At 52.6% G+C, this 25,345-nt stretch overlaps 1 protein-coding gene across 1 annotated transcript in view; it reads right to left on the bottom strand.

Moving 5' to 3' along the window:
- Window positions 1-4,264: 4,264 nt before the first annotated feature.
- Window positions 4,265-25,345, bottom strand: part of LOC139832489 (uncharacterized) — a 61,786-nt gene continuing 40,705 nt past the window's right edge. Inside the window, exons 2-3 of the mRNA XM_071822263.1 lie at window positions 5,169-5,361; window positions 4,265-4,940 (exon numbers count right to left, since the gene is read on the bottom strand). Coding sequence (XP_071678364.1) covers window positions 4,357-4,940; window positions 5,169-5,361 — 777 coding nt within the window. The 3' untranslated portion in view covers window positions 4,265-4,356. The remainder of the gene's footprint in view (window positions 4,941-5,168; window positions 5,362-25,345) is intronic.

Genomic DNA, 25,345 nt, shown 5'->3' with positions numbered 1-25,345 from the left:
CCCTGACCAAGTTCATGGCGGTGCCCCACTATGGGTACCTGAAGATGAAGCTGCCTGGCCCCAAGGGGGTCATTACCGTAGCCGGCGATTATCGCCGCTCCATGGACTGCGCCACGCAGAGCTCCAAGATGGCCCAGACGCTGGTCATCGCCACCGAGAAGCAGCTCATCCACGACGCCGTCGCCCTCGCCAAAGCCGCGCAGACAGACATGCCGGCTGCGGGCAACCCGGCTGGGACGACTCACTTCCAGCCGGCCGACAACACCAAGAAGATCCTGCTGGACCCGGCGCAGCCGGACAAGTTTGTCACCATCGGTGCCGGCTTGAACAAGAAATAGGAAAGCGAGCTCACCAGCTTCCTCCGTGAGAATCGGGACATCTTCGCGTGGACTCCTAGAGACATGCCGGGTGTGCCGAGGGAGTTGGCTGAGCACCACCTCCACGTCCGGCCTGAAGCCAAGCCGGTGAAGCAGCCTCTCAGGCGCTTCGCCGAAGAACGAAGGAAGGCCATCGGTGAAGAAATCGCCCGGCTCCTAGCTGCCGGCTTCATCATGGAAGTACTGCACCCGGACTGGTTGGCGAACCCGGTCCTGGTTTTGAAGAAGAACGGCTCCTGGCGCATGTGCATCGACTACACCAGCCTGAACAAGGCGTGCCCAAAGGATCCCTTCCCCCTGCCGCGCATAGATCAAGTCATAGACTCGACTGCCGGCTGTGAACTGTTGTCTTTCTTAGACGCCTATTCAGGCTACCACCAGATTCCTTTGAATCCGGCTGATCAAATAAAGACTTCGTTCATTACCCCGTACGGGGCTTATTGCTACACGACTATGCCGTTCGGCTTGAAAAATGCAGGCGCCACCTACCAAAGGTGCATGCAAAAATGCTTGCAGGATCAAATCGGCAGAAACGTTCACGCATACGTGGATGATGTCGTTGTCAAGACCAAGGAGACGACTACCCTCCTTGATGACCTGAGAGAAACCTTCACCAATCTGAGAAGATTCCGGATGAAGCTCAACCCGGCCAAATGCACATTCGGCGTGCCGTCTGGTCAGCTCCTTGGCTACCTCGTCTCCCAGCGAGGGATCGAAGCCAACCCGGACAAGATCAGTGCCCTAGAGAAGATGGAACTGCCGCAGTGCCTCAAGGACGTCCAGAAGTTTACTGGCTGCCTGGCCTCCTTGAGCCGCTTCGTCAGCCGGCTGGGGGAGAAGGCACTGCCCCTGTATCAACTAATGAAGAAGGCGGACAAATTCGTCTGGTCACCGCAGGCGGATGAGGCCTTCCATGACTTAAAGCGCGTGCTCTCAACCGCGCCAATCCTTGCAACGCCGGGTTCAATGGAGCCGATGTTGTTGTACATCGTAGCCACCAACCGAGTGGTTAGCGTTGTCCTGGTGGTGGAGCGCAGAGAAGCCGGCAACAGGGAGCAGCTGGTTCAGCGCCCAGTCTATTACCTTAGCGAAGTGCTCTCCCAGTCGAAGCAAAATTACCCCCACTACCAGAAGGTCACCTACGGCGTCTACATGGCGGCCAAGAAGCTCAAGCACTACTTCCAAGAGCACCCCATCAGGGTGGTTGCCACAGCACCCTTGGCGGAAATCATAGGCAGCAAGGATGCCAACGGCCGGGTTGCCAAGTGGGCCCTGGAGCTAGCCGCCCACACCATCCTCTACGAGCCACGCACAACCATCAAGTCGCAGATCCTCGCGGACTTCTTCGTCGGACCAGGCTGAGATGCGACTGCCGCCTGTGCCGGATTCCACACATTGGAAGATGCACTTCGACGGCTCAAAGATGCGCAACGGCTTGGGAGCCGGCATCGTCATCACTTCTCCCAAGGGGGACCGGCTGGACTACATCCTGCAGATCCACTTCGCCGCCTCCAACAATGTGGCGGAGTATGAAGCACTCATTCATGGGCTGAAGCTGGCCAAGGAGATTGGCGTGTGTCGCATACTCTGCTTCGGCGACTCCGACTTGGTCATACAGCAAGCATCTGGCGACTGGGACGCGAAGGACGCCAACATGGCCTCGTACCGCTTCCATGTCCAGCAGCTATCCGGCTTCTTCGACGGCTGCGAATTCCACCATGTGCCACGAGCAAATAACGAAGCGGCTGATGCCTTATCCAAGATTGGCTCAACCCGGCAAGCCATTCCGCCGGGTGTCGCCTTGGTGGTTCTCAAGAAGCCGTCCATCATACCGTCACCGGACTCGGATTCAATATTCGTGCCGGCTGACCCGGGGGCTGCTCAGCCGAACCCGGGGGCTTCATCGCCCAAGTCGGGGGCTAACAAGCCAAACCCGCCGGCTAGCATGCCGAACCCGGGGACTTCTCAGTCCAACCCGGGGGCTTCATCGCCAAACTCGGGGGCTAGCAAGCCAAACCCGCCGGCTAGCAAGCCGAACCCGGCGACCATGCAGTCGAATCCGGAAGCTCCCACGCAGGAGGCCCTGTTGGTCAGCGTATTCGAGATAAGATGCGTACCTTCATGGGCACAAGAATTCCTCTCCTACCTCACCGACGGTGTGCTGCTGATGACGAGTCCGGGCCAGGCAGATTGAGAGAAGGGCCAAGGCCTATACCATCATCAACCACCAGCTGTACAAACGCAGCGTAAGTGGGGTGTTCCAACGGTGCGTCGAGCCGGCTGAAGGGATTGAACTCCTACGGGAAATCCATCAAGGAGAGTGCGGACATCACGCCTCATCCAGAGCCATAGTGGCCAAAGCCTTCCGGCACGGTTTTTATCGCCGACCGCGCTCGTAGACGCAGAAGATTTGGTGAAGAAGTGCAACGGCTGTCAGCGCTTCGCAAAGCAAAGACACCAGCCGGCTTCCGCCTTGAAAACCATCCCCATCACATGGCCGTTTGCCGTATGGGGCTTGGATATGGTAGGCCCATTCAGAACAGCGCGAGGCGGCATGACACATCTCTTGGTGATGATTGACAAATTCACCAAGTGGATCGAAGCCAAGCCAATCAAGAAACTGGATGGGTCCACAGCCGTCACTTTCCTCAAGGAAATCATTGTGAGATTCGGCTACCCCCACACCATCATCACCGACAACGGCACCAACTTCTCCCAAGGCATCTTCTCTCGCTATTGCGGGGAAATGGGGATCCGGATGGCCCTATCTTCTCGTGGCACACCCGCAGTCCAATGGACAAGTGGAAAAGGCTAACGGCTTAGTCCTAGCCGGCATCCGGCCCCGGCTGGTGGAGCCGCTCGAGCGAGCAGCCGGCTGCTGGATTGAAGAACTGCCCAATGTGCTGTGGAGCCTGCGCACAATGACAAACCGCTCAGTCGGCTTCACACCATTTTTCCTCGTATACGGGGCCGAAGCCGTCTTGCCGACTGATATCGAGCATGACGCGCCAAGGATCAAGCTCTACACAGAAGCCGAAGCCAAAGAAGCTCGCGAAGATGGAGTTGACTTGGTCGAAGAGGCCCGGCTGCTGGCTGAGTCTAGATCTACTATCTACCAGCAAAGCCTCCGACGCTATCACAGCCGGAGGGTCCAGCCCTTAGCATTCCAAGAAGGAGACCTAGTGCTCCGGCTGATCCAGAGGACAGCCGGACAGCATAAACTGTCATCCCCATGGGAGGGTCCCTTCATCGTGAGCAAGGCAGTAGGCAATGATTCCTACTATCTCATAGATGCCCAAGAGGCTAAGAAAAACAAGCCGGACAAGGCTGACGAGGAGACTAAACGTCCCTGGAATGTCAGGTTACTCCGCCCATTTTACACATGAGAGCAGGAATGTATGTATCCCTTTGTATCCCTTTTGTGAGTTATGAAAAAGCTTGCGCCAAGAGCGCTGTTTCTGACAAGTTTTTCGCGTACTTTACCTTGTTTCGCCAATTGGTTTGAACCCTCTCACGCGGTCGGCCCAGTAACGTGATCCGGTTTCCGACAGCCGGCTTCCGATCCAGCTACAGACCGCAACCCGGCTGTCCGGCTGGCGGGAGTAAGGCCTAGGGAGCCGGCACGCGAAAAACGACTAAGGGAAAGAGTAAAAGCGAGTTGACTTGCAACTTTTCATAAAAAGTGCCGGATTGCCGAATTCAGCTCGTTCGACTGAAATACTGTCGGCCTCACCCAGCGGCCCGCTCTTGATCCGGCGACGGATCGCAAGTCGGACGTACGACCGGCAAGGGCACAGCCAAAGAGTGGGGCGGATGGGAAAAAGCGAACGAGTCGAAAGAAAGCAACTCGGCACGCAGATGACAAACACATTAAAGTGTGCCTTAATAAAAGGATAATAACATTGTCTTACATATGCACCCGGCATCCCGGGGATTTAACAAATTGTCTTGGCAAAAGAACAACTGGAAAGCAGGAAATCTAAGCCGGAGGGGCATCAGTGGAGCCGGCTGCCGGGTCGTCCTCAGGCACGTCCTCCGCCTCCTCATCGTCCATATACTCCCCATCGGATGGAGGAGGGTTCGGGTCCGCGACGAAGAGGGCCTTGTCGACGAACTCGGCGATGGTGCTGGCTCGAGCAAGGCGGGCGGCCTTGAGATCGGCTGGGAGCTTGTCCTCCACGCCGGCTCGCCGGAACTCAAGCTGCCCCAGGTCCACCTCGTTGTACCAGGAGAGGACGAAGGACAGCGCCATGTCGGCACCGGCGCGCGTGGCCGACTCCTTCCAGTCGAGGAAGCGGTCCGGCGCCCGCTCCATCGCGGAGATGAGGCCGGAGATATCCTGCGGCGCCGCCTCTTCAGGCCACAGCATGGGCACCAGCTCTTCAGCCGCCTTCCGAAGCTCCCAGCCGAGCTTGGTGATAGGCTCGACGCGGGCAGCCATGGACGCCATGTGATCCTCCATGGAGAAATACTCCGAGCTGCCCTCGCCGGTCTCCTGCCTCCTGGACTCGCGCGCAACGCCAACGGCTGCCAGAGCCGCGTCCTGCGTCTCCGGGAAGGCCGCTGCAAGACAAAGCAAGTCAGAAATCATCGAAGCCGAAATAAGCTGAAAAATGCAAATTTTCGAAGTCCTAAGCCAAAAGGAAAAGCCTGGCGGCAGCCGGCAAGAACCGACTGCCACCAGCCCCAAGTTGAAGATAACGAAGAAGTTTCTGCTGCCGGCTGCCAGCGAAAGCCGGCAGCCAACAGCCGAAAGCCGGCAAAGGGAAAGGAACTTAGAGATGCACTCACCCGCCAAGCCGCGATCTAGTGCGCCAATCTCATCCGTCCAGCGCTTGGCGGTAGCCGTCAGCTCTGTGGACTTGACGGTGACCTCCTCCTGCAGCACAAGCCGCTGCTTCTCCACCTCCGTCAGCCGCCGGCTCAGATCCTCCACCTTCTCCTTCTCCGCCGTCCGGAGGGAGTTGAGCTCAGCAAGGTGGTTCTGTTCCAGCAGGCGCAGCCGCGTCAGCTCCTGCTCAGCCAGCTTGAGCTTGCCGGCGGCGGATCGGCCTGCCTCCTCGCTCTCGGCGCACTGGGCACGAGCGGCTCGGAGATCCGACTCCAGCTGCGGGACCTTGGCGGCTTCAACTGCGAGGCGGCCAGAAAGAAATGTCAGCCAACCAAGACTGAAAGAAAACAAGACATTAAGTCAAAAGAAGCATAGAGCTTACCCTTAACAGCCTCCAGCTCGCGAGCCAAGCTGGCTCGCTCGATCTTGGCCTTGTGGTAGCTAGTCACCACCTTGTTGTACAAGACGGTGCGTCGCTCCGTAACCGCCTGAAAGAAACAATCAGATATCCAGACGAAACCCGGACCGGCTCCAAGCAGCCGGACCATGCCTCGGAGGGCTACCAGGATAATAACAAATTACAAAAACAAGAAGACACCTACCTTGTCAGCATCCTCCAGCGTCGCTAGCTGGGCAAGGGCCTCGGCGGCCTTGTTCTTAAGGCCGGCTCGGTAGCCGGAGAAGACCATCTTCATGGGCGCCGTACCAGGCTGCCCCTCCCGGTTGAACACCTCGCAAGAATCCGCCGAATGCCACGCAGCCTCCATGGTGCCAGCCGAGCCTAGGCTGGAGTCAGAGGCAGACAGCACATGAAGCAGCCGGGCCCCCTTGGCCACGTGAAGGCCCTCAGTTGGGCCCGGCGGGCCCCTCGTCCTCACCAGAGCCCGGGAGTCGGCGTCCTTTGAGCGCGCTGGCTCCCCCCTCGCCGGCTCCTTCCCGGTCGGCTCCCTCCTCGTCGGCTCCGAAGCTGGAGGCGGCGCGGTCGAAGCAGTCGGCCCGGTGGGAGCCGTCGCATCCGGCGCTTGAGGCGCTCCTTCCGGAGAACTCTCCAACACCACGACGTTGGGCGCGGGACCGCCGACTCCGGTCGAAGGCGGCGCAGCCCCACCGGCTCCAGCTCCCGCCACAGATGGCATGCCCTTGCCAGCTCCGGCTGCCCGCTCCACAAACGGGGCGCGGCGCGGGAACATATCGTCCAGCGTTGGCTGCCGCGGCGGCTCGACCCGCGTGCCGCGATCAGGCGCTGAGGCCAGCGGCACGGCGAAGGAAGGTGCCCCTGCGGAAGGCGCAGTACCCGCAGACGGCGGTGGCGTAGGAGCGCGCGATGAAGGCTGCGGTGACGGCTCCCTCCTTTGGCGCAGCGGCGGCGACGCGACGCGCAGAGCTTGCCGGGAGCCGCCGCCCTGGGCGAACTTGATAGGGACCCTAGCCGGATAAACAGAAAGACAATAAGCATGAAAGCAAGGAAAGAAAAGGAATCAAACAAGAAAAAGAAAGAGAACTCACCCGGCCTGCTCCGGGACCTTCTTCGGCTGCTGCCGGCGCTGCTTCTTCGCCTTCGCCTCCAAGGCGGCGGTGGAGCCGGCTCGCTTCGTGCCCTTGGGCGCCGAAGTCGCCGTGGTGCTTGGCGGCCTCGTGCGCAGAGGCACGGCGGGGATTGGCCCCGTGCCGGACGTCGCCGGCTCCTCCTCCTCCTGCTGCTCTGGTGAGGGGGGCGGATTGTGCTCCCCCTGGCCGCCTAGATCAGGCGCCTGCGGCAGGTCGTCGTCGCCGGCATGGTCGCCGGCTTGGTCAGCCGAATCAACGTGATCCGGCGTCCACTTCTTCGTCGCCAGGTCGCCGTCCTCGGCGTTCTGGCGCTCAAAAAGCTAGAAAGACAGAGAAAACATGAGCATATGACAAGCCGGAAGTCGGCAGAAGAAAAAGGAAGTCGGCCCCGCAGCCGCAAGCCGGAAAATGGCAAAGACACGAGGCTTACCCGCGCCGGTGGATGGTTCCTGTCGCAGGGCACCAGCCCGTAACTCCAGTCCTCCGGCAGGTTCGCCTTGGTGATGTGGTTCACCCGGCTGGCCACCTGGGCCTTGGTGAGCCGCGCCGTGGATGTCCGGTTCGGATCGAACCGGCCGGACATGTGCCCGATCTTGTGGGTGCGCATCTGGAGCGGCAGCACCCGGCGCTCGGCGATGGTGCAGAGGAGATCTTCGGCAGTCAGCCCGCCATCGGTGGCTGTCGCCAGGAAGTCCCAAAGCAGATTCACCTCGGCGTTCTGATCCGTCGAGCGGGCGTTGTGGCTCCAGTTGATCCGGCCGACTGGAGGAGCCGGGTTGAACTCCGGCAAGTTGATCCGGTCGACGAGCTCCCCCTCGTTGCGCACGTAGAAGAATGACATCTGCCAGTTCTTCACCGAGTCGACGGTGGGGATTTTGGGGAAAGGCGTACCAGGCTGGGTGTAGATCGAGGCGGCGCCGCAGGCTCGCAGGCGGCCGTCGTTGGTCTGCGCCTTCAAGAAGAAGAGCCGACTCCAGAAGTCGATGTCGGGCCACAAGCCGGCGTAAGCCTCCATGAACGCCACGAAGCAGCTCAGGAGGACGCACGCGTTGGCCGGCAGGTGGTGCGGCTGAAGGCCGAAGTGGTCGAGGAACTGCCGGAAGAACGTCGAAGCCGGCAGGCCCAGCCCGCGATCGAGGTGCGCGCCGAAGACGACGCGCTCGCCGGGCCGCGGCTCGGGCTCCACCTCCTCGCCGGGCACCCGCGTGATCACCGACTGCGGGATCCGCCGGAGGCGCACCAGGCGCTCGATGTCGTCCTCCTGCATGTAGGAGCCCCTCCACGATCCGCTGGGGGACGCCATTGGCGATGTCGAGGAAGAAGATGACCAGGAGAGACTAAACGGCGAGGAGGAACCTTGCGACCGCGGCGGCGACAACGGCGGCTGAGGACGCTCCGTCGAGACGCGCGGCCCCGTGGCGCCGGATTGACGGAGTGGCGGCGGCGGATCGGCGGAGATTCGCCTGCCGGAGTTCGCCAGCGGGAGGCGTTCGCCGGAGCAACAGCGAGCTCGAGCGCGCAGGGAGCGATGGAAGCAGGAGCGCGAGGAGGAAGAGAACGGCAAGTGGCTGCCTCGATGCCTCCCCCGCGGCATTTATAGCCTCCTGCCGCGGGCGGTTGGCCTCCAAGTGGCGGTCGTGGGCCACGTCCCCGGATTTACTGCGCCGTAACTCCTCCCACGTCCACGACGGTTTTCGGAAACGGCCACACCATGTCGCCCACTACCGCACCGGATCCGGGGGGACATTGATGTGACCAGACGAACCGACCGCTGGGCCAGGCGCCAGACCGGTCAAGTCGGGCGCAGAACCCGAGGCGGCGGAGACTCCGGCGCGCAGCGAGCCGGAGCCGGACAAGAAGTTCCACTCGAGCCAAAATTCATCGGCAAGGCAGATGCGCCATCGGATCTTGCGAGAAAGCAAAAACTGCACAAATATAAAAAGCGGCCGGCTAGAAGCAGCCGGCAGGAACGAGCCGGATGAGGGCGCAGCCGGCTGAATGGAAATTCCCAGTCGGCCCCTCCAAGTGCCGTCTAATATATTCGAGAAGCCAGGAAAACCTGCCTAGGTCCTTCTAAACGCAGGACCTTGCCAGCTTCGGGGGCTAATGTCGGGGGGAAGACCCCGGATAGGGCAATGGACGCGGAGCAGCCGGCTGGCCGCTGGCCGGCTCACGGCAAAGGCCGGCTGAGGAGCAGCCGGCTGGCGCCGTGGCCGGCTGGTCTGGAAGCCGGCTGGCTCTGGGTCCTAGTCGGCCTGGCTACGGCCACCAATGCTGTAGTTGGGCCGGCTTCTACAAGCCATATCCGACTGGGGTTTGTACCTCAGACCGACTCGAGGCTGGCGAGTCTTGCACTGGAAGGAACCGGGTAGGTGATCCGGGTTCCCAAAGTCCACGTTGACTCCCTCTTCCGTAAAGCGCGGGGCACTGTGGAGCAATAGTGCCACGCGCCGGACAGGCCGTCAGGGCTTACGACGATCCGTACTGGCTACAGTGGCTGACGGCGACAGGGACACCTCCTCCATACCGCTGACCGTGGCAGCCGGATGGGACAGGCCACGATGCCTCAACCACTCCTGACGTCACCGCCTCGGGAAGGAGCGGAAGCCGGAGCCGGCCCAGCCGGCCAGTAAACTATAGGGTCTTATATGTAAAGTGCCGGTGCCTATATAAGCCGCACTACCCCCTCTCGTGCAGGGGATCGATCATTTATTGCTTTCACCCACCTACAGAGCTGCCCTGTGAGAGAGACCATAGTCTTCCTTAGCCTCTCAGGAGCAGCCGGACACAGCTCAAGGAGCACCATTGTACTGTGTGATCATCATATACACTCATAGCAGGAGTAGAGGTTTTACCTCCGCCGGAGGGCCTCGAACCTGGGTACGTCGCCGTGTCACTCGTGCCCATACCCGCATCCGGATACCGCCGTGAGATCCCTCAGGAACCACTTCGATTAGCCACCCTATGGCATATGCCGTGACGATACCACGACAAGTTTCACCATAGCAAGGCTGTTGCTAGGCAAGCAATAGCAAGGCAAGGCAAAGGATGAGTCATAAAGTAAATGAGCCTGTGTGTCATGGCCAGGGATGAAGTAGAGGCCATATAAATAGCACACAAACCCTAGAACCATGTCAGTCGACCACATTTGCAAATCATCAGGTAAGGGTGAAGCAAGAACAAGCACAGTTCATCCAGTTCATAACCAAGAACAGAAACCAACACAACCAACTTAGCCACCAGGAATCATGGTGACCTGAGAAGATCAACCAGAGATTGGAGGTGAAGGGCTGAGTACAGAAACCCCAAGTCTGCATCAACCAAATATTTCACACTAGGAGCTGGAACAAGGTATACCAAATACCTGGACAGATCCAATGGATCTGATCCATCACATATGCATGAAATAAGCATGGGATGAGCAGATGCTCATATGGGTAGATCATCACTTGGTTTTCACCAAGGATTACTGCCAGTCAAAAGCTACTAAAAATAGAAAGCATCTAGGTACAGATCTTGTACACAGAAACTAGCACACATGCACAGATGCACACCATAGCCAGATCACATGCACAGATAGCACCAGTAGATGAATTGTAAGGATTAGCAGCTAAGACTACACAGTAAATCCTAAGCTATGAACCATCAGTAAACCCTAGATTTTCATCAGGCAAGCATATTAGCATTCATCTCAAGGATGATTCCCAAATATGCAAGCAAAGGTTGAGTAGCCACAAGATCCAACTATTTTGGTGAGCAACCAATCAGGAGCAAGGCCACTGAGGTCACATCACACTTAGCATCAACTAAAATGAAGCCAAACATAGCACATCATTATCCAGGAATGGATTCAGATTCAATTGCTTGCCAGATAATCATGAACAGCTAAGTCATTTGCAAGCAAATCATTTAAATCATTACTGCATAAGCAGTTCATCATAATTTAATTATACAAGCATGAATTTATCACAGATCCATGCTTAATACTGACAGCAACATAATATAAGGCAACACAGTTTAATCCATAGCCACTAGAGCAAGTCTAGGTAGCTAAGATGAGCAACAGCACAAGTAAGCAACATCATAGTGATGCTTGAGCATCAGTATCACAAAGGAAATTGAATCACTTAGCCACAGTATTAATCAGTAAGCCATCACTGACATTGAATTGATCAAATGGATCAATTGCAGCAAGCCAAGCTACACAGGGAAGTTAGCCAACAGGCAAGGAATGATCCAATGGATCATTGGCTTGCATAGATAGCACTGAAGCAGATCACAGGCACCACTGGCACACACACAAGTGTCACTGATGCATCACAAATACACCTAGACAAGCAAGCATGATATACCAGTAAGCACAAGCAAGTCATAACCAAGCATAGCATGGCATAGTTAGCTTTTGAGCAAGCACAGTAGAGCATGGCAAGTACAGAGCATGCTAGGAGCAGCAGAGAAGCAAGCACAGCATGAATAGCAAGCAAAGCAGCATGTGCCGATTTCAAGAATGGTAATTGGGTCATGAGCTTGCAGTAAACAGAAGCACAGGAAAATTGCGCAGCAATAGCATGGCTCTGCGTGATCACAGGATCACCAGAGAGCAACAGAGCATGAGGAGGAAGAAGAACAGTGGCAAGGGAGGCGCACAGAAGAAAAGGAGGAGATGCAACACTTACTTGCGCCTGGAAGCAGAAGCTAGGGCATGGCGAGGCAGTGCTCGCGCGGCCCTAACAGCTGCGAGTCCAGGGTAGGCGCCGACGTTACGCCGGCGAACCCAAACACGAACCCAGCACCACCGTAGCAGAAGCACCTGAGGCGACGGCACGAGTACTGCGAGCAGCACCCGCGCCAGGTCAACCCAGGAGCACACCCATCGTCGGCGAGGACGAGCGCTCGCCGGAGTTCGTCGAGGCGAATCTCCGCGAGATCCAGAACGGAGGCGATTCGCCAGGAGAGGAAGAGAAGGGGAAAACTACGCGGACAGATCGATAGATCTGCACGCGGCGGTTCTAGTTCGGTAGGTGGCTACGGCGGAGGAGCACGGCGATGGCCGGAGCGAGGCGGCGGCCATGGCGGCGACGCCATCGCCAGAGCGTCGCGAGAGGTTAGGGTTAGAGGTGGACGAGAGAGAGAGAGGGCCGAGTGAGTGAGAGCGGTGGGCCGTTTGGCGCCACTGAGCCGCTATGGGGCAAGCCTTAGTGGGCTGTCCCATGGGCTTAGGTTATTGGGCTGGGCCCAATAAGGTCCAGGGGGGTATTTTAGTCTTTTAACATTTAATAAAGGCCAGAACTTTACCAAATTTTAATAAATCAAATACAACTCTAAAAATCCATTAAAAATTGGATTAATGAATGAAAAAAAAATCTTAACAAGAATAAAATATGAATGGAATTTATGAAACAAATTCAAAATTATGAATTTTAAGAATTTAAATAATAACTTGGAATTTAAAATTATTATTTCCTTGTAATTAAAATTCAAGGAAAAATCTCAAATAAGTTCAAATACTTATTTTCAAACATTTCAAAATGAAATTCTAATATTCCAAGTCATTTCTATTGAAAAGGGTATTTTTCCAAGAAAAATACTATATTCCTTTTTATTCCAAAAACTATAGAGGTAACTCAATAATTTCAAATTATTTTTGGAATGATTAAGGAAATCATCAAGTAAAATAGTTTTACTTTGAATTGTGTACTTGGTGTGAACTACAATGATTTATACTTTTAAATCAATTGTAAATTACTGTCGAAGACATAAATTTTAAACGCAACCCTAAATTGATATAACTCAGCGGGGTAAAGGGATCCAACATAAAATAATACATCCATGATTGCATTATTTGGATTTTATAACATTGTCCTTACCGGACAATGATGCTTCTTACAGAACCCGAGGTCCAGGTTCCATCAACAGCATTGAACTGCACTATCTCAAGTCCACAGGCAAGTTCACCCTTGCTCATGTCAACTTGAGTATTTTCTACTACTTTAATGCAAAGCTATATACTTATCATTCCTGCATCGCAAATGAAATGTTACTTTCCAACTATGAATATGACTATGTGGCTGGCAATGGAACCATGGTATGTGTTGATATGGTGGAGGTTCCATTGCAATGGGTTATATCACCCTAGGATTAATTACCAATGCCGTCCAGTGATTCTAGCGCCGTACAAATCGCGTTGACCATGAGATCTATAATGGCTCTGGGGAAGCCAGCCGTATCTTTTCCCTTCTGCACGCCAACGGATTGGTAGAGCCGGTGGGGTGTTGGAGGCACTTCCGCAATAGGTTGGGATATCCTTTTAAATCCCCATCCATTAGTGATGATAAGCTCTACCATCTATGAAGGATTGTCCGGAGTACACCGTGAGTAAAGCCGTATTATCGGGGGAAGTCTACTGGGGGTGTACGGTTGGACAAAAGGGTGGGTTTGCAGTCGCGGAGAAGGCGGTGTGGGCTTGGATCTTTATACCTGGCCTCACACCAAAGGAAGTGTGAACGGGGGCAAGTCCCTGCGGATGGCAAAAAGGGTGAGATCTCTTGTGGGAAAAGTAACGCACCTCTGCAGAGTGTATCAAATTGTGGCTGTCACTCCTTGTTCCAGGAAGGGAACTGCGAACGCGGCAGGAAAGGAACTCCACGAAGTTCTAGTCAACCTGTGAAGACTGACGGGCATAGTTTTCATAATAAAAGCAACCTTTTGAAGAAATGATTGCAAAACATGCATTGACCTACGATTTCCTGATCAATGGTCGTAGCTAGTGCATCAAACACCTTTTATTCTTTTAGAACTTGCTGAGTACCCCTGTACTCACTTTCTTTCGACACCCTTGCTAGACTGTGATCCGAAAGTGGAGGCCATCAACGATGGAGCACCAGAAGGAAGTTACGAGCTGGTCTACGAAGAACCTGATCTTACCGGCGGAGTGGAAGGCGTAGACTATGGGATAGTCTACGGACCAGATGACACGGAGGTGGAGGAGTAGTGACCTACCCTAGCATCATAGAGCCGAGCAACGTAGAACTTACCTAAATAAGTTGTTGAGCTCTCTTTATATTTGTTATGAGTTGTAATCGTACTTAAGTAGTATCTTAGGGTGTTCTCATAGGACCTGTGAGAATACCAACTTGTTAAGACAATGTTTGTAATAAAGTATGGAGTGTTATGACCTGCAATGTTTCTGTTGTACCACTCTGAGGGATATGGCAAATTGTGAAGAAGTCCCTTCGCAAAGATCATATCAACGACTTGTATACTACAACATGCAGTGGTATGCTGGGTCACCGCAGCACTGAAATTATATCGGCTTGTGTTTTGTGTGTGTTCATCGTGTTCTTTGCGATTGTTTGTGTCCTTCCTCTCCCCCGCCTTTCCCTTGGTCAATTCGTAAGATCGGGCCACACATCGTAGGCTTACCCTTTATCAGATCCGATGCCGGACGACCTCGGCCTAACCTCTTTGCCTTGCCCTGCGTCGTCGGTTGGGGCTGGCATGCGCGAGCAGGCACGGGGTGGTGTCAGCGGTCAGGTACTTGGATCCGTTAGGCTATTGGGTACCTCTGCTTGACATGGGTGGGGTTTTCTCGGTGGTTGATGGTCGTAGGCGGCAGTCCCCTTTTTTGCCTCTCGATTCGTGGAGAGGGAAGGAGGTTGTGGTACCAAATTTGGCTGGGGCTTTGATCTGTTGGTTGCCAGGGGGTCGTGGCTGATGTTGATACCAATGCATATCTTGAATCTTTGGTGACCAAATATGGTCTCGACTATCATCCTAATGAATCTTCTTGTGAGCAAGCAACTATTCTTGAGGAAAATGTTAGGTTAACAAAGGAACTTGCAAAGTTCACCACCGCCAAGAATAAGATGGGATTGGATGACCTTTTGAGTAAGCAAAGGTCAAACAATCAAAATTTTGGACTTGGATATGTTCCCAAGTCCCACAAGAAGAAGAACTACAAGAAGGAGAAGCCCGTTCAAGAAAAGAACAAGAAGGTCACTAATGATGGCAAAGCCTCAAAAGGCAAAGCCACTAGTGGTGACCGCACGGGGCCAAACAATCACTATGCTTTATTTTTTGATTATTATGGTGATGTTTATGCTAACTATGTTGGCCCTCGTAATGGCTATGCTTATAGAGGGTACTCAATTTGGGTACCAAAAGATATTATTGCCATTGCAAAGGAACCCATTAATCAATGGGTTCCTAAATCCTCTACTTGATTTTGTAGGGGTATTCCTCCAGTGGTCCAAAATGGGTGTTTGATAGTGGATGCACCAATCATATGACCGGAGGAAGAGGTGTGCTTGACCAATTCATTGAAGATATAAACAAGAAGTCAAGCATCACCTTTGGTGATAATTCAAAGGGAAAGGTACTTGGGTATGGCAAGGTGGAAATCTCTAAGGACTTGTGCCTTGAGACGGTCATTCTTGTTGAATCCCTTGGCTATAATTTTCTTTCTGTATATCATCTTTCGGATGCGGTTACAATTCATATTTTACTAATTATTGTGTGAAAGTCTTTAGGAGTGACAATCTCAAATTGGTCCTTGTTGGATATGTGGAGAACAACCTTTACATGGTTGACCTCTCGAAAGAGAGCCCCTCTCCCTCGACATGTCTAATGGCGGCCAAACATGACGAAGGTTGGTTGTGGCATCGCCGCCTTGGTCATGTTAACATGAGAAATCTCAAACAACTCCTAAAGGGTGAGCACATTGTGGGACTAACCGACATTTCTTTTGAGAAAGATCGTGTGTGCAGTGCATGTGTAGCCGGGAAACAACTCAAGAAGAAACATCCTATCAAGAGCTCCGTCACCACATCTAGGCCTTTGGAGCTCCTTCATTTGGATCTCTTTGGGCCATCACATTATGATACTCTTGGTGGGAGCAAGTATGGACTTGTCATTGTTGATGATTACTCAAGATACTCTTGGGTCTTTCTCCTTAAGTCTAAGGATGAGACCCATAGAGAGTTCATCACCTTCGCCAAGAAAGCTCAACGTATGTATGAATCCGAGATCAAGGCGATTAGGACCGACAATGGCACCGAGTTCAAGAACTACACCATGCAAGAGTTTGTTGATGATGAGGGCATCAAGCATGAGTTTTCGGTGCCATACACCCCTCAACAAAATGGTGTTGTTGAAAGAAAGAACCGGACTATCATTGAGATGGCAAGAACCATGTTGAGTGAATTCAACTCACCCCACAACTTTTGGGGAGAAGCCATCTCTACGGCTGTCCACTACTCCAACCGACTCTTCCTCCGCCCCCTCCATAACAAAACTCCATACGAGCTTCTCACAGGTAACAAGCCTAATGTGATGTACATTCGTGTCTTTGGATGCAAATGTCTTGTTAAGAACAACAAAGGGAAGCTCGGTAAATTTGAAACTAGAACCATTGAGGGCACATTTGTTGGATATGCGGAGAACTCCCACGGCTATAGATACTATGACGTGGGCATTACCCTTCGAGTAACCGATGTTACCCTATCCTGTATTGACCAACTGGAGGCCCATGAAGACACCCGAAGGCTAGATGGGCCACTAGGTCGGCGCGCCAGAAGATCCCTTGACGAGCAAGACAAGGAAGCAAACAAACAAGGAAAGATTGGATCTAAACTACTGTAAATCTAGTCGTATTCGGTTAGACCTCTCGAGACCTGGCCTCCTATATAAAGGCCAGGAGAGGGGCTGCCGAAGGACACGAGCAACTTTAGCAATCTTAGCCAGAAAAAGCTTAGAGCTAGGTAACCCTAGCAACAGCAATCTCGCCTAGATCTCAGCCGATCTATTCGGCACCCCATTGTAACCCATTATTTTCATAATCAAAGAACAGACAGGCAGGACGTAAGGGTTTTACCTCATCGAGGGCCCCGAACCTGGGTAAATCGCTCTCCCCGCTTGTCTGTGAACCGATGTCTCGTGTTAGCCTACAGGATTCCGTCAACCCTAAGCCCCTATCGGAGGGCATTGGCGAGGAGTACCCTCAAAAATTGGCGCCGTCTGTGGGAACCCTGTCGGCACAAGATCGGACATCGGCTGAACCCGTCATGTCATCAGCAGCTTCATCAGCACCATCATCGTCTCATCTGGGAAGCCTGATCCGTTTTGGCTCCTACGAATTTACCCCGCACAGCGAATCGTCTCGCTCCACCTTCTCTGGTCTGCAAGGCAACATGGACATGGCGTTCGGGAGCGTCCACTACAACGTCAACTCAGAAGGAATTCTCCGGCTACTGGAATCTCATATCCCCAGATCAACAAGCCCAAGTGCGTCATCGACACCCGACCTTTCGGATGGCCAAGAAAACCCGTCGAGTCCGTCCGCGCCACCGACTCCTCGCTCGGCATCTTCCATGTCAGTTGGATCTGATGACCCCATGCCCTCGGAGATGACCTCGTACTACTGCATAAACTGCGACACCAGGCATGGGCTAGGGTCAAGCGACACGCCATTCATCTGCAACGCCTATTATTCGTCGGGAGAGGACAGCATTGGTAGCGTCGTCCGAGGAGACACCCGAAGAGTGGCGCCCCTCCAAGTCTACGTCGCTAACAGGGGAGATGGGGAACGCACCCCCCGTTCCAGCAGGCGGGCTAGTTTCGGAGATAGCGCCAGCAATGACAACAGCGACCACACCATCACAGAAGAAGAGTGGGCAGCAGCCAAGGCAGCCGTGCTCAACAACACACCGCTTTCGGCGGGAACCACGGTTGGTACGCTCAACGCCTACCGCTCCATATTGGAGAAAAATCGGGAGCGCCTGTCTAAGGAGCAAGCCACCCTCGAGAAACGACTATCTGCGGCAGACCGGTCCAGCGAGCGACGAAGGGCCTCGCAGGGGAGCGCCTCCCGAAGTACCCACGGAGGAGGCAAACATCGATCGAGGATGTCCAGGCTCTCGGAAGATGATGCAAGGGAGATAACATCAAACTTGACCAAGTCCTTTATGACCACGGACACCGCAGGCATGCCACGGCCAAAAACCGTCGCAGGAGCAACGGCCAACCTTGCAGCGTACCTCATTAACCAGCGTCCTGAAGGATCCATGGTTCAGGCCCACCGCGGTGCTTTGGAGAGTCTTGCGATACTAGGACAAAATCTAGTTCCGCCGAAAGAGAAGACCCTGCAGGGCAGCGGATCAAAACATCACGCAAGAGACGCTCGGGACGAAATCACACAGAGCAGGATTGACAAAGCAAGGCGACGACGCGCCATGAGAGAAGAACTTGACAGCGATTCTTCGGACGAGACCCAGGAGAACGACGGCGAACTTAGAGGAGCCGACTGTCTGAGCTACAAAATTCGGGAGGCAATGCCACCCAAAAAGTTCAAACCTACACCTACCGACGCTGCCAAATACGATGGGCAGCAGGAGCCAAGATCCTGGATAGAGGACTATCTGCAGACAGTAATTCTGCAAAAAGGGAATCAGATAGCAGCAATGCAATGTCTGCAGCTTTACCTAAAGGACTCAGCACGAGCCTGGCTCAGAGGACTGCCGAAGGGTTCCATCAAGTCATGGGATGACTTAGTAGAAGCTTTTGTTGCTAACTTTCAAGCAACCTACAAGAGGCCCGTCGGGATCGAGGAGTTGCGACACTACCAACAGAAGCAGAAGGAGTCGATGCGCGCGTACATCGGGAGGTTCACCAAACTCCTAAATGCTGCGGAAGACGTATCTGTGGACAGGCCAATTGACGCTTTTAGCGATGGCATCCGACGTGAAAGCTATATAGAAGAGCTTGGACGCAAAAAGCCGAAGACCATAACCAAGCTAATGGAAATCGCCAACAACTGGGCCGATGGTGAAGACAATGTCCGAAAACCACGACAGCGCAGCGACGACGAAGAGGATGACCAGCCGAAGAATGATTCGGGTGGTCGAAGGGACCGGAGTAAGAGAAGGAAGAACCGCAGTTATGATGACAACAACCTGGTGGCCGCAGGTTATTCTGATCGACAGGATGATCGGTATGACAACAGGCGAGACGATCGGCAGGACGGCAATCGGAACGACTCTGGGAACCGTGGCAACTATAAACCGCGACCTCAGAGAACTCCCAAATTACCTTACGCTGAACAGATCAACGCCCCTTGCTACCTGCATTGTTATACCGATTCCAAGGATGGAAAAGTAAAATCTAGCCACCTGCTCAGGGATTGTCGGCAGTTCCTCGATATGCACGAGCTCATCCAGCAGGCAGGCCAGAAACAGCTACCGCCACCACCACCACCACCCCCACCACAGCATCAAGTCCAGCAAGCTCAGCCTCATCAACCCAACGAGGCGTTTCCACCACCACGTGGGCAAATGAACATGATTCACAGGACAGGTGTTTCAAGGAGAGAGATGAAGAAGCTCACCCGAGAGATCAACCTGGCAGAAAGCGTCATGGCGAACATTCCCGAATATGTCGAATGGTCGTCTCAGGAAATCACGTTCAGTCGAATGGATCACCTGATGACCATACCGAAGCCAGGGCACGCCGCCCTAGTGGTCGAAGCACAGATAGGAGGATTCAAGATGAGCAAAGTCTTCATGGATGGAGGAAGTGGACTCAACTTGATATTCCTTGACACAATTCAAAGTATGGGGATCACCATGAGAATGCTGGAGGACTCGTGATACTGCTTCCATGGGATACTCCCTACTTCACCTGCGCATTCCCTTGGCAAAGCTTACTTGAATGTCGTTTTCGGTAAACCCGACAACTTCAGGAAGGAGAAGATCGAGTTTGAAGTCGTGAACTGGGAATCGCAGTACCACACCATACTCGGGAGACCAGCTTACGCCAAGTTCATGGCCGTGCCGCACTACGCATACCTCAAGCTGAAGATGCCAGGGAACAATGGAACAAACATCACAGTCTATGGGAGCTTTTCACGCTCGGACAATTGTGACCGTGACTTTCAAAGGATTGCTGCTAAATTTGGGCCACTGCGAGATACTGTCGACCACCCGCCCAAGTTGACGATACAAGAAGTCAAGGAGGAAAAACTCGACAGGGAAATTAAGAAGAAGCCAACTCCCGAAGGCCCAGCAGCAATAGCATCGGTAGAAAAAGTTTCGGCAGAAGATGCAGGAGGCGGCAAGATACTAACAATTGCTGCTCAAGCGTCTGGCGAAATCAACAGCACTGTCGCGACCCCCAGCATGACGAAGAAATCGGAAGATCCTTCTGAAGAAGAGAAGAACCCCTTTCTTGATAAAACACTCCCCTAGTTCTTAAATTTTTCCCCTTTTACTTTACACAGGGCCTCTTGTTTTCGCCCTCCAGTTTCATATTTACCCTATCAATAAGTACTTAAGTTCCAATTCTTGTTAAAGTATTGCAGTAATCTAAAGCATCTATGACCGTGCTACCACCAAGAAGCGGCATAATTTAACGTGCGGCAGAAGATAGCGCTCAGGACAAACTCCTTTACGGGCACTGCAAAGAAGAATAAGGACATCAATCTGCTCCTCTGCTTCAGATGCCTCTACGAGTGCCGTACAAAGCAAGAGTTTGGAAAATTTACACACAACCCACGCTTGATATTTCACTTATGAAAATATCAGAGAACAACGGGTTCATCGGCAGGATCATTACACCCGAAAAATTCGGGAATGACTGTCGAAATTTATAAACGGTTGAAAGCAAAGTTGTGCATACAACAGGTTTAGCAAAACCTGCAACACGAGCTGATCACTCATAATGATTTGCTAACCAACTAGTACGCATACATCCAACGGGCAATCAAGCTTCGCCCCTTTCAGTATTTGCCAACGGCATGGTAAAAGTACATATTCATGTATCAACCAAGACAAACAAGTTGCGGCTCAAAAATCCGAACACTCGGAAGAACTAGCCAAAACAATTTACAAAAGTAATTTTACACCTTTACATCACCCTTGCGGAGTTTCCTTTTCCTCAGGTACCTTTGACATCTCCTCAAGCCTGTCGACAATTATATGGGCAGGTGCCAAAACCTTCGGGTACAACTCTTCGAGATCGCCAGTTGCATTGGCGATAGACAACAAGCAAGCCGAAGGATAACAAGCAAGCACAAGGGCAAGCGTGCACTTGGCCCCTGCAAAGACTTGAGATCTTGCCAGCTCCCGAACCTTCTTGGCGCTCCCAAATTCAGACATCAAAGTCAAGAGGGTAGGAGGAACTGCATTCAGAGGAAACATTGTTTTCCAAACTACCCTCATAGCCTTGTAGCACTTGTCGAAGAACTGGTGGACCTGGTGTACTCGATCTTGAAATTTGACGATAGCTGAGGCCTTCGAGTGTTCCCGCCAGAAAATTTCTTCGGATGAGGACAGCTGAGTCAAAGCATGCACCCGCTCGTGTATCCATTTGTTCTCTTCCGCATGGTTCAGCGCTATGACTGCCAAAACAGTTAGTCAAGACTCAGACAAGAAGTCGCTAGCAAAGAGGCAAAGGGATCAGGAAACTTACAGTTTAGACTTTCGGTAGCCTTATGCAGTTCGCCAAGAGTATACCGCTCCACGTCGGCTGCAATCTCGCTCTTTTTGTTGATGATGGTAGCTAAAGCATAAGTGCTGCGTAAGTCCTTTTCCATCTGCGTGATCCGGTCTTTCATGCGCTGGATCCGATCGCTTTCAGGAAGAGCACCCGACGAGTCGTCTGCAAACGAGGGTACTGGGAAGACCTGCAAAAAATACTGGTTATAAAGAAGTGATGGATATGGTACAGCCAAACATCCAAAATAACTCCCATCGGGAGAAGTGCAAGAAAGTGATATCATAAGCAAAAGTGTGCTAACAACAATGCTAGCACGGAGTTTATTACAAAGCATGAGTTGTGCGGCGGAACAATGTTTTGCATCAACTCAAGGCACAAGTTTGTTACAAGAATCAAGGGAGCTGGGTTTGAGTCGATGAACTAGGGCCAGTCGACGATTTCCTTGATGAAACCAGCTCAAGAAGCTGACGGGCGCAAGTAAGAGCAGAAGCCTTAAAGGTGCTCAAATCAACAGGCTGCCCGTCTTGCTCTTTTGGAAGCCCCTTAGTCATTTCTTCGATGTCACCCTTAAAGCCGTAACCCATCATAAGTTGGAAGGCAAGGACAGCACCAAAAGTGCGCGATGTACGCTTGAATACCTCGATGACCTCTTTGGTATCAACCGCGAAGGTATCGATCAGCTGTCCCAGGGTCTTCTCTTGCTTGATCTTCGGAAAGATCATCGAGTGCATCCGCGCCAGAGCACCCTTCCCCTTCACAAGAAGCTCTTGTGTAAGCTGGTGAGAAGCGAGAATCATTGACACAGCATTCGCTGGGGAGTTATTTGGAACTTTTTCCAGGGCATCGACAGGAATGTTTGCTGCCTCTGTAATAAAAAGGAAGGAGAAAATTCAGTCATTGACAAAAAGTTTAAATCCATAAGCATGTCACTCGACAGAAGTACGTTAGAAATTACCAAGCAAGGCCAAAGAAGATCGGCGAAGGACTTCATCCTTTTCGGCTGCTCGAGCCTCAGCCACCAGCCTGGATGCTTCTTCCTCCTTCAGTTTCCCTTTCAGTCTGGCCAGCTCGTCCTTCAGAGAATCAATCTCTTGGCGAGCCGCGGCAGCTATCCTGACTGCGCCATCCAGTTTTGAGGAAGAAGATTCGACTTCCTCTTGCAGCCGAACTTTGTCAGCCTCTAGAGAAGTGAATCGGGAGGCGAAAACCTCCAGAGAAGAGATAACGCCGCGCAGGTCCTTAAGAGAGAAAGAAAAACAATTAAACAAGGCACGCTCCAAGACATCTGTACTAAGATCAGAAGAGAACTTACAGAAAAAGGAGCCGCAGTAACAGCAGTTGGAGAAATATCTTTCCCTTTGGAAAGGGAAGACGCAGTCGATGCTTGAGCCACGGGGGTAGCCTTAGGAGCCGAAGCTTCAGAAGCCACCACGACCGGCGAAACGGCATCGGACTTGGCCTTTTTAGGAGGAGGTTCTATGAAGCCCTCATCACTGTAAAAGAAAACAGTCGACTGTGATTATAACAGGAGTATGAAAGGTAAAAAAGGCACAGTATAACTTTCAGAGAAGAACTACTTACATATCGAAGAGATCATCTTCATCGGCAAAGCCGCCGGTTGATCTCTTCACGGGAGAAGCTCTGGCCCCATCAGCAGCTGCATCAACAAAAGTATCATGATCAGTGTCGACGTTACGCACTGATCCATTTGCGATACAAGTGTTATCGGCTGAGGGGCAAAGATCAGCGTGGGCAACTTCAAGGTTCATCGGACAGTTATATTCATCCTCTAGACCTGTTTCATCGGTGGTGTGAAAATCTATGGGGATTGAGGAGCCTCTCCCCTCGGAAGTGTCATCCGGCGAATCACGTGTATTTTCAGAAGCCATAGGGATCTGGCAAAGAAAAGTGAAAAAGTAAGAATAAAGGTAATCATGTTGGCTGAACAAGAAGCTATAATAAAGATGTGAAGAAAGGAAAATACCCCTGGTGGTGGATGATCAACGTCAAGGGGAGCATAAGAAGAGATTAGCGGGATCGAATCTTCCTGGTTGAAGGAAGTAAGACGACGAACTTCATCAAGCAACTCCTTTTCTGATAGATCGGCAGCATTAATCCTGGTTTCATCCTTTGGACCTGAGTACAACCACATCGGGTGAACTCTGGCCATGACTGGCTGGATTCGACGCCTCAAGAAAACTGCTGCCACCTCTGTACCAATCATAGTTTGGCCATCAGCCTCTTTGATTCGAAGGAATTTGGCGAACAATTCTTCGGCTGAAGCCCTTTCATCGGCTGAGAGGATGTTCTTCCAAGAGTCCTTAGGCTTGGCTTCAAAAACGTCGGCATAGCAGGGGAGTCGACATTCGGGTGACGAGGAATCTTTGACGTAAAACCATTTCAGCCTCCATCCTTGCACAGACTCTCTCATTGGGAAATTGAAGTAATTAACTTCTGAACGGGCGACGAAACCTACCCCTCCAGTGACAAAGTATCCATTACTACTGTTGTATCTCTTCACATAGAAGATCTTTTTCCACAGTCCGAAATGAGGTTCAATACCCAAGAATGCCTCGCAAAGGGTGATAAACACGGCAACATGGAGGATTGAGTTGGGGGTGAGCTGCCATAGTTGGATCTCATACGTCCGCAAGAGATGGAGGAGGAATCCATGAGAAGGGAGTGAAAGGCCTCGATGAAGAAAAGATAAGAACATCACAGAAAATCCCGCGGGAGGATCAGGCCGAGAAATCGCACCTGGAAGGATTACATCACCCGTGTCGGAGGATATCAATCCTAAGCTTCGGGACCTCTTCTCGTCACGCTTTGTGACGGTTGAAGCTACCCAGTCCCCAGGCTTGGCCGTCGAGCCCAACGGCGCTGGCGGCGCCGGAGCTGGGGGAGGGGCGCTCGGGGCGCTCCCCTTCGGAAGAGAAGAGGAGGACTTGGCAGCAGCACCTCCGCTGGTGGAGCTAGCGGCGGCGGCGGTGTTCTTCTTCTTCACCATCGTGAGATCTGAGGAAGATTGAAACTGTGGCGGCGGCGCGGCAATGGCGAAAAAAGGGAGAAGAGAGAGAACGAGGAGATGCTGCGGGAACCGTGGAGAAGATTGAGAATTTTTTGCCTTTGGAAATTTTAAGGAGAAGTTAAGGGACAAGTAAGCACGTGGCGCTTGAGGAAGGGAAGGAACTGACGGCCCACTACGCCCACGATTGCGCAAAAATCGAGGAGCCACCTCGGTCGTTACGCGTACAGTGGTCAAGCCCTAAGATTGAACAGGGCTAGGGCTAGCTCGTCATGATGGACCTGACAGATTAGCCTGCAGCAGTAACACGTCAGCGATGACGTCATAACTTGGAAGCATTCGAAGGAAATATTAAAAGTCATCGGATGGAGGCTTTGAGTCCACGCACGGATTGCAAGCATCCGAACCTGGACTCGGGGGCTACTCCCATCAGGAGCGCTGACGCGCATCCGATAAAAAGAAGACTCGACGGAATGAACAGTCGAAGGAAGAAGGACTGAGTCTGCACTCAAACGATTACACCCAGACACTCCCATCGGGAGCACATGATGTACATCTAGTAAAGTTTTTTGCACTCCAGGATCATGCCCGGGGACTTGATTCTGTGTAGAGTAACGTTGTTTTGCCATCGGCAGTCAACCAACAAAAGTTGGGCACGTTGCTCATTATCCTTTGCGTGAAGAAAATATATCGGATGACCTATGAAGCCTAGCGAAAAATTCGGCAGAGGAAAGCATTCGAGTAGTACAACTTGAGTCTACGCACGGATTGCAAACATCCGTACCTAGACTCGGGGGCTACTCCCATCGGGAGCGCTGACGCGCACCCGACAAAAGAAAGATGAAGCATAATCAAGATGAATAAGGATAATGAAGGAGAAGAATATCATGAGAGGACATGCATTAGTCTCTACCCGAATTATCTTCGGCTAGACACTCGGGGGCTACTGACGTGGGCATTACCCTTCGAGTAACCGATGTTACCCTATCCTGTATTGACCAACTGGAGGCCCATGAAGACACCCAAAGGCTAGATGGGCCACTAGGTCGGCGCGCCAGAAGATCCCTTGACGGGCAA

The sequence above is a fragment of the Lolium perenne genome, chromosome 6 (assembly GCF_019359855.2).
Source record: "Lolium perenne isolate Kyuss_39 chromosome 6, Kyuss_2.0, whole genome shotgun sequence".
Lineage (NCBI taxonomy): Eukaryota > Viridiplantae > Streptophyta > Magnoliopsida > Poales > Poaceae > Lolium > Lolium perenne.
Note: the sequence above shows the minus strand (reverse complement) of the source record. Positions and strands in the feature narration are given on the sequence as shown.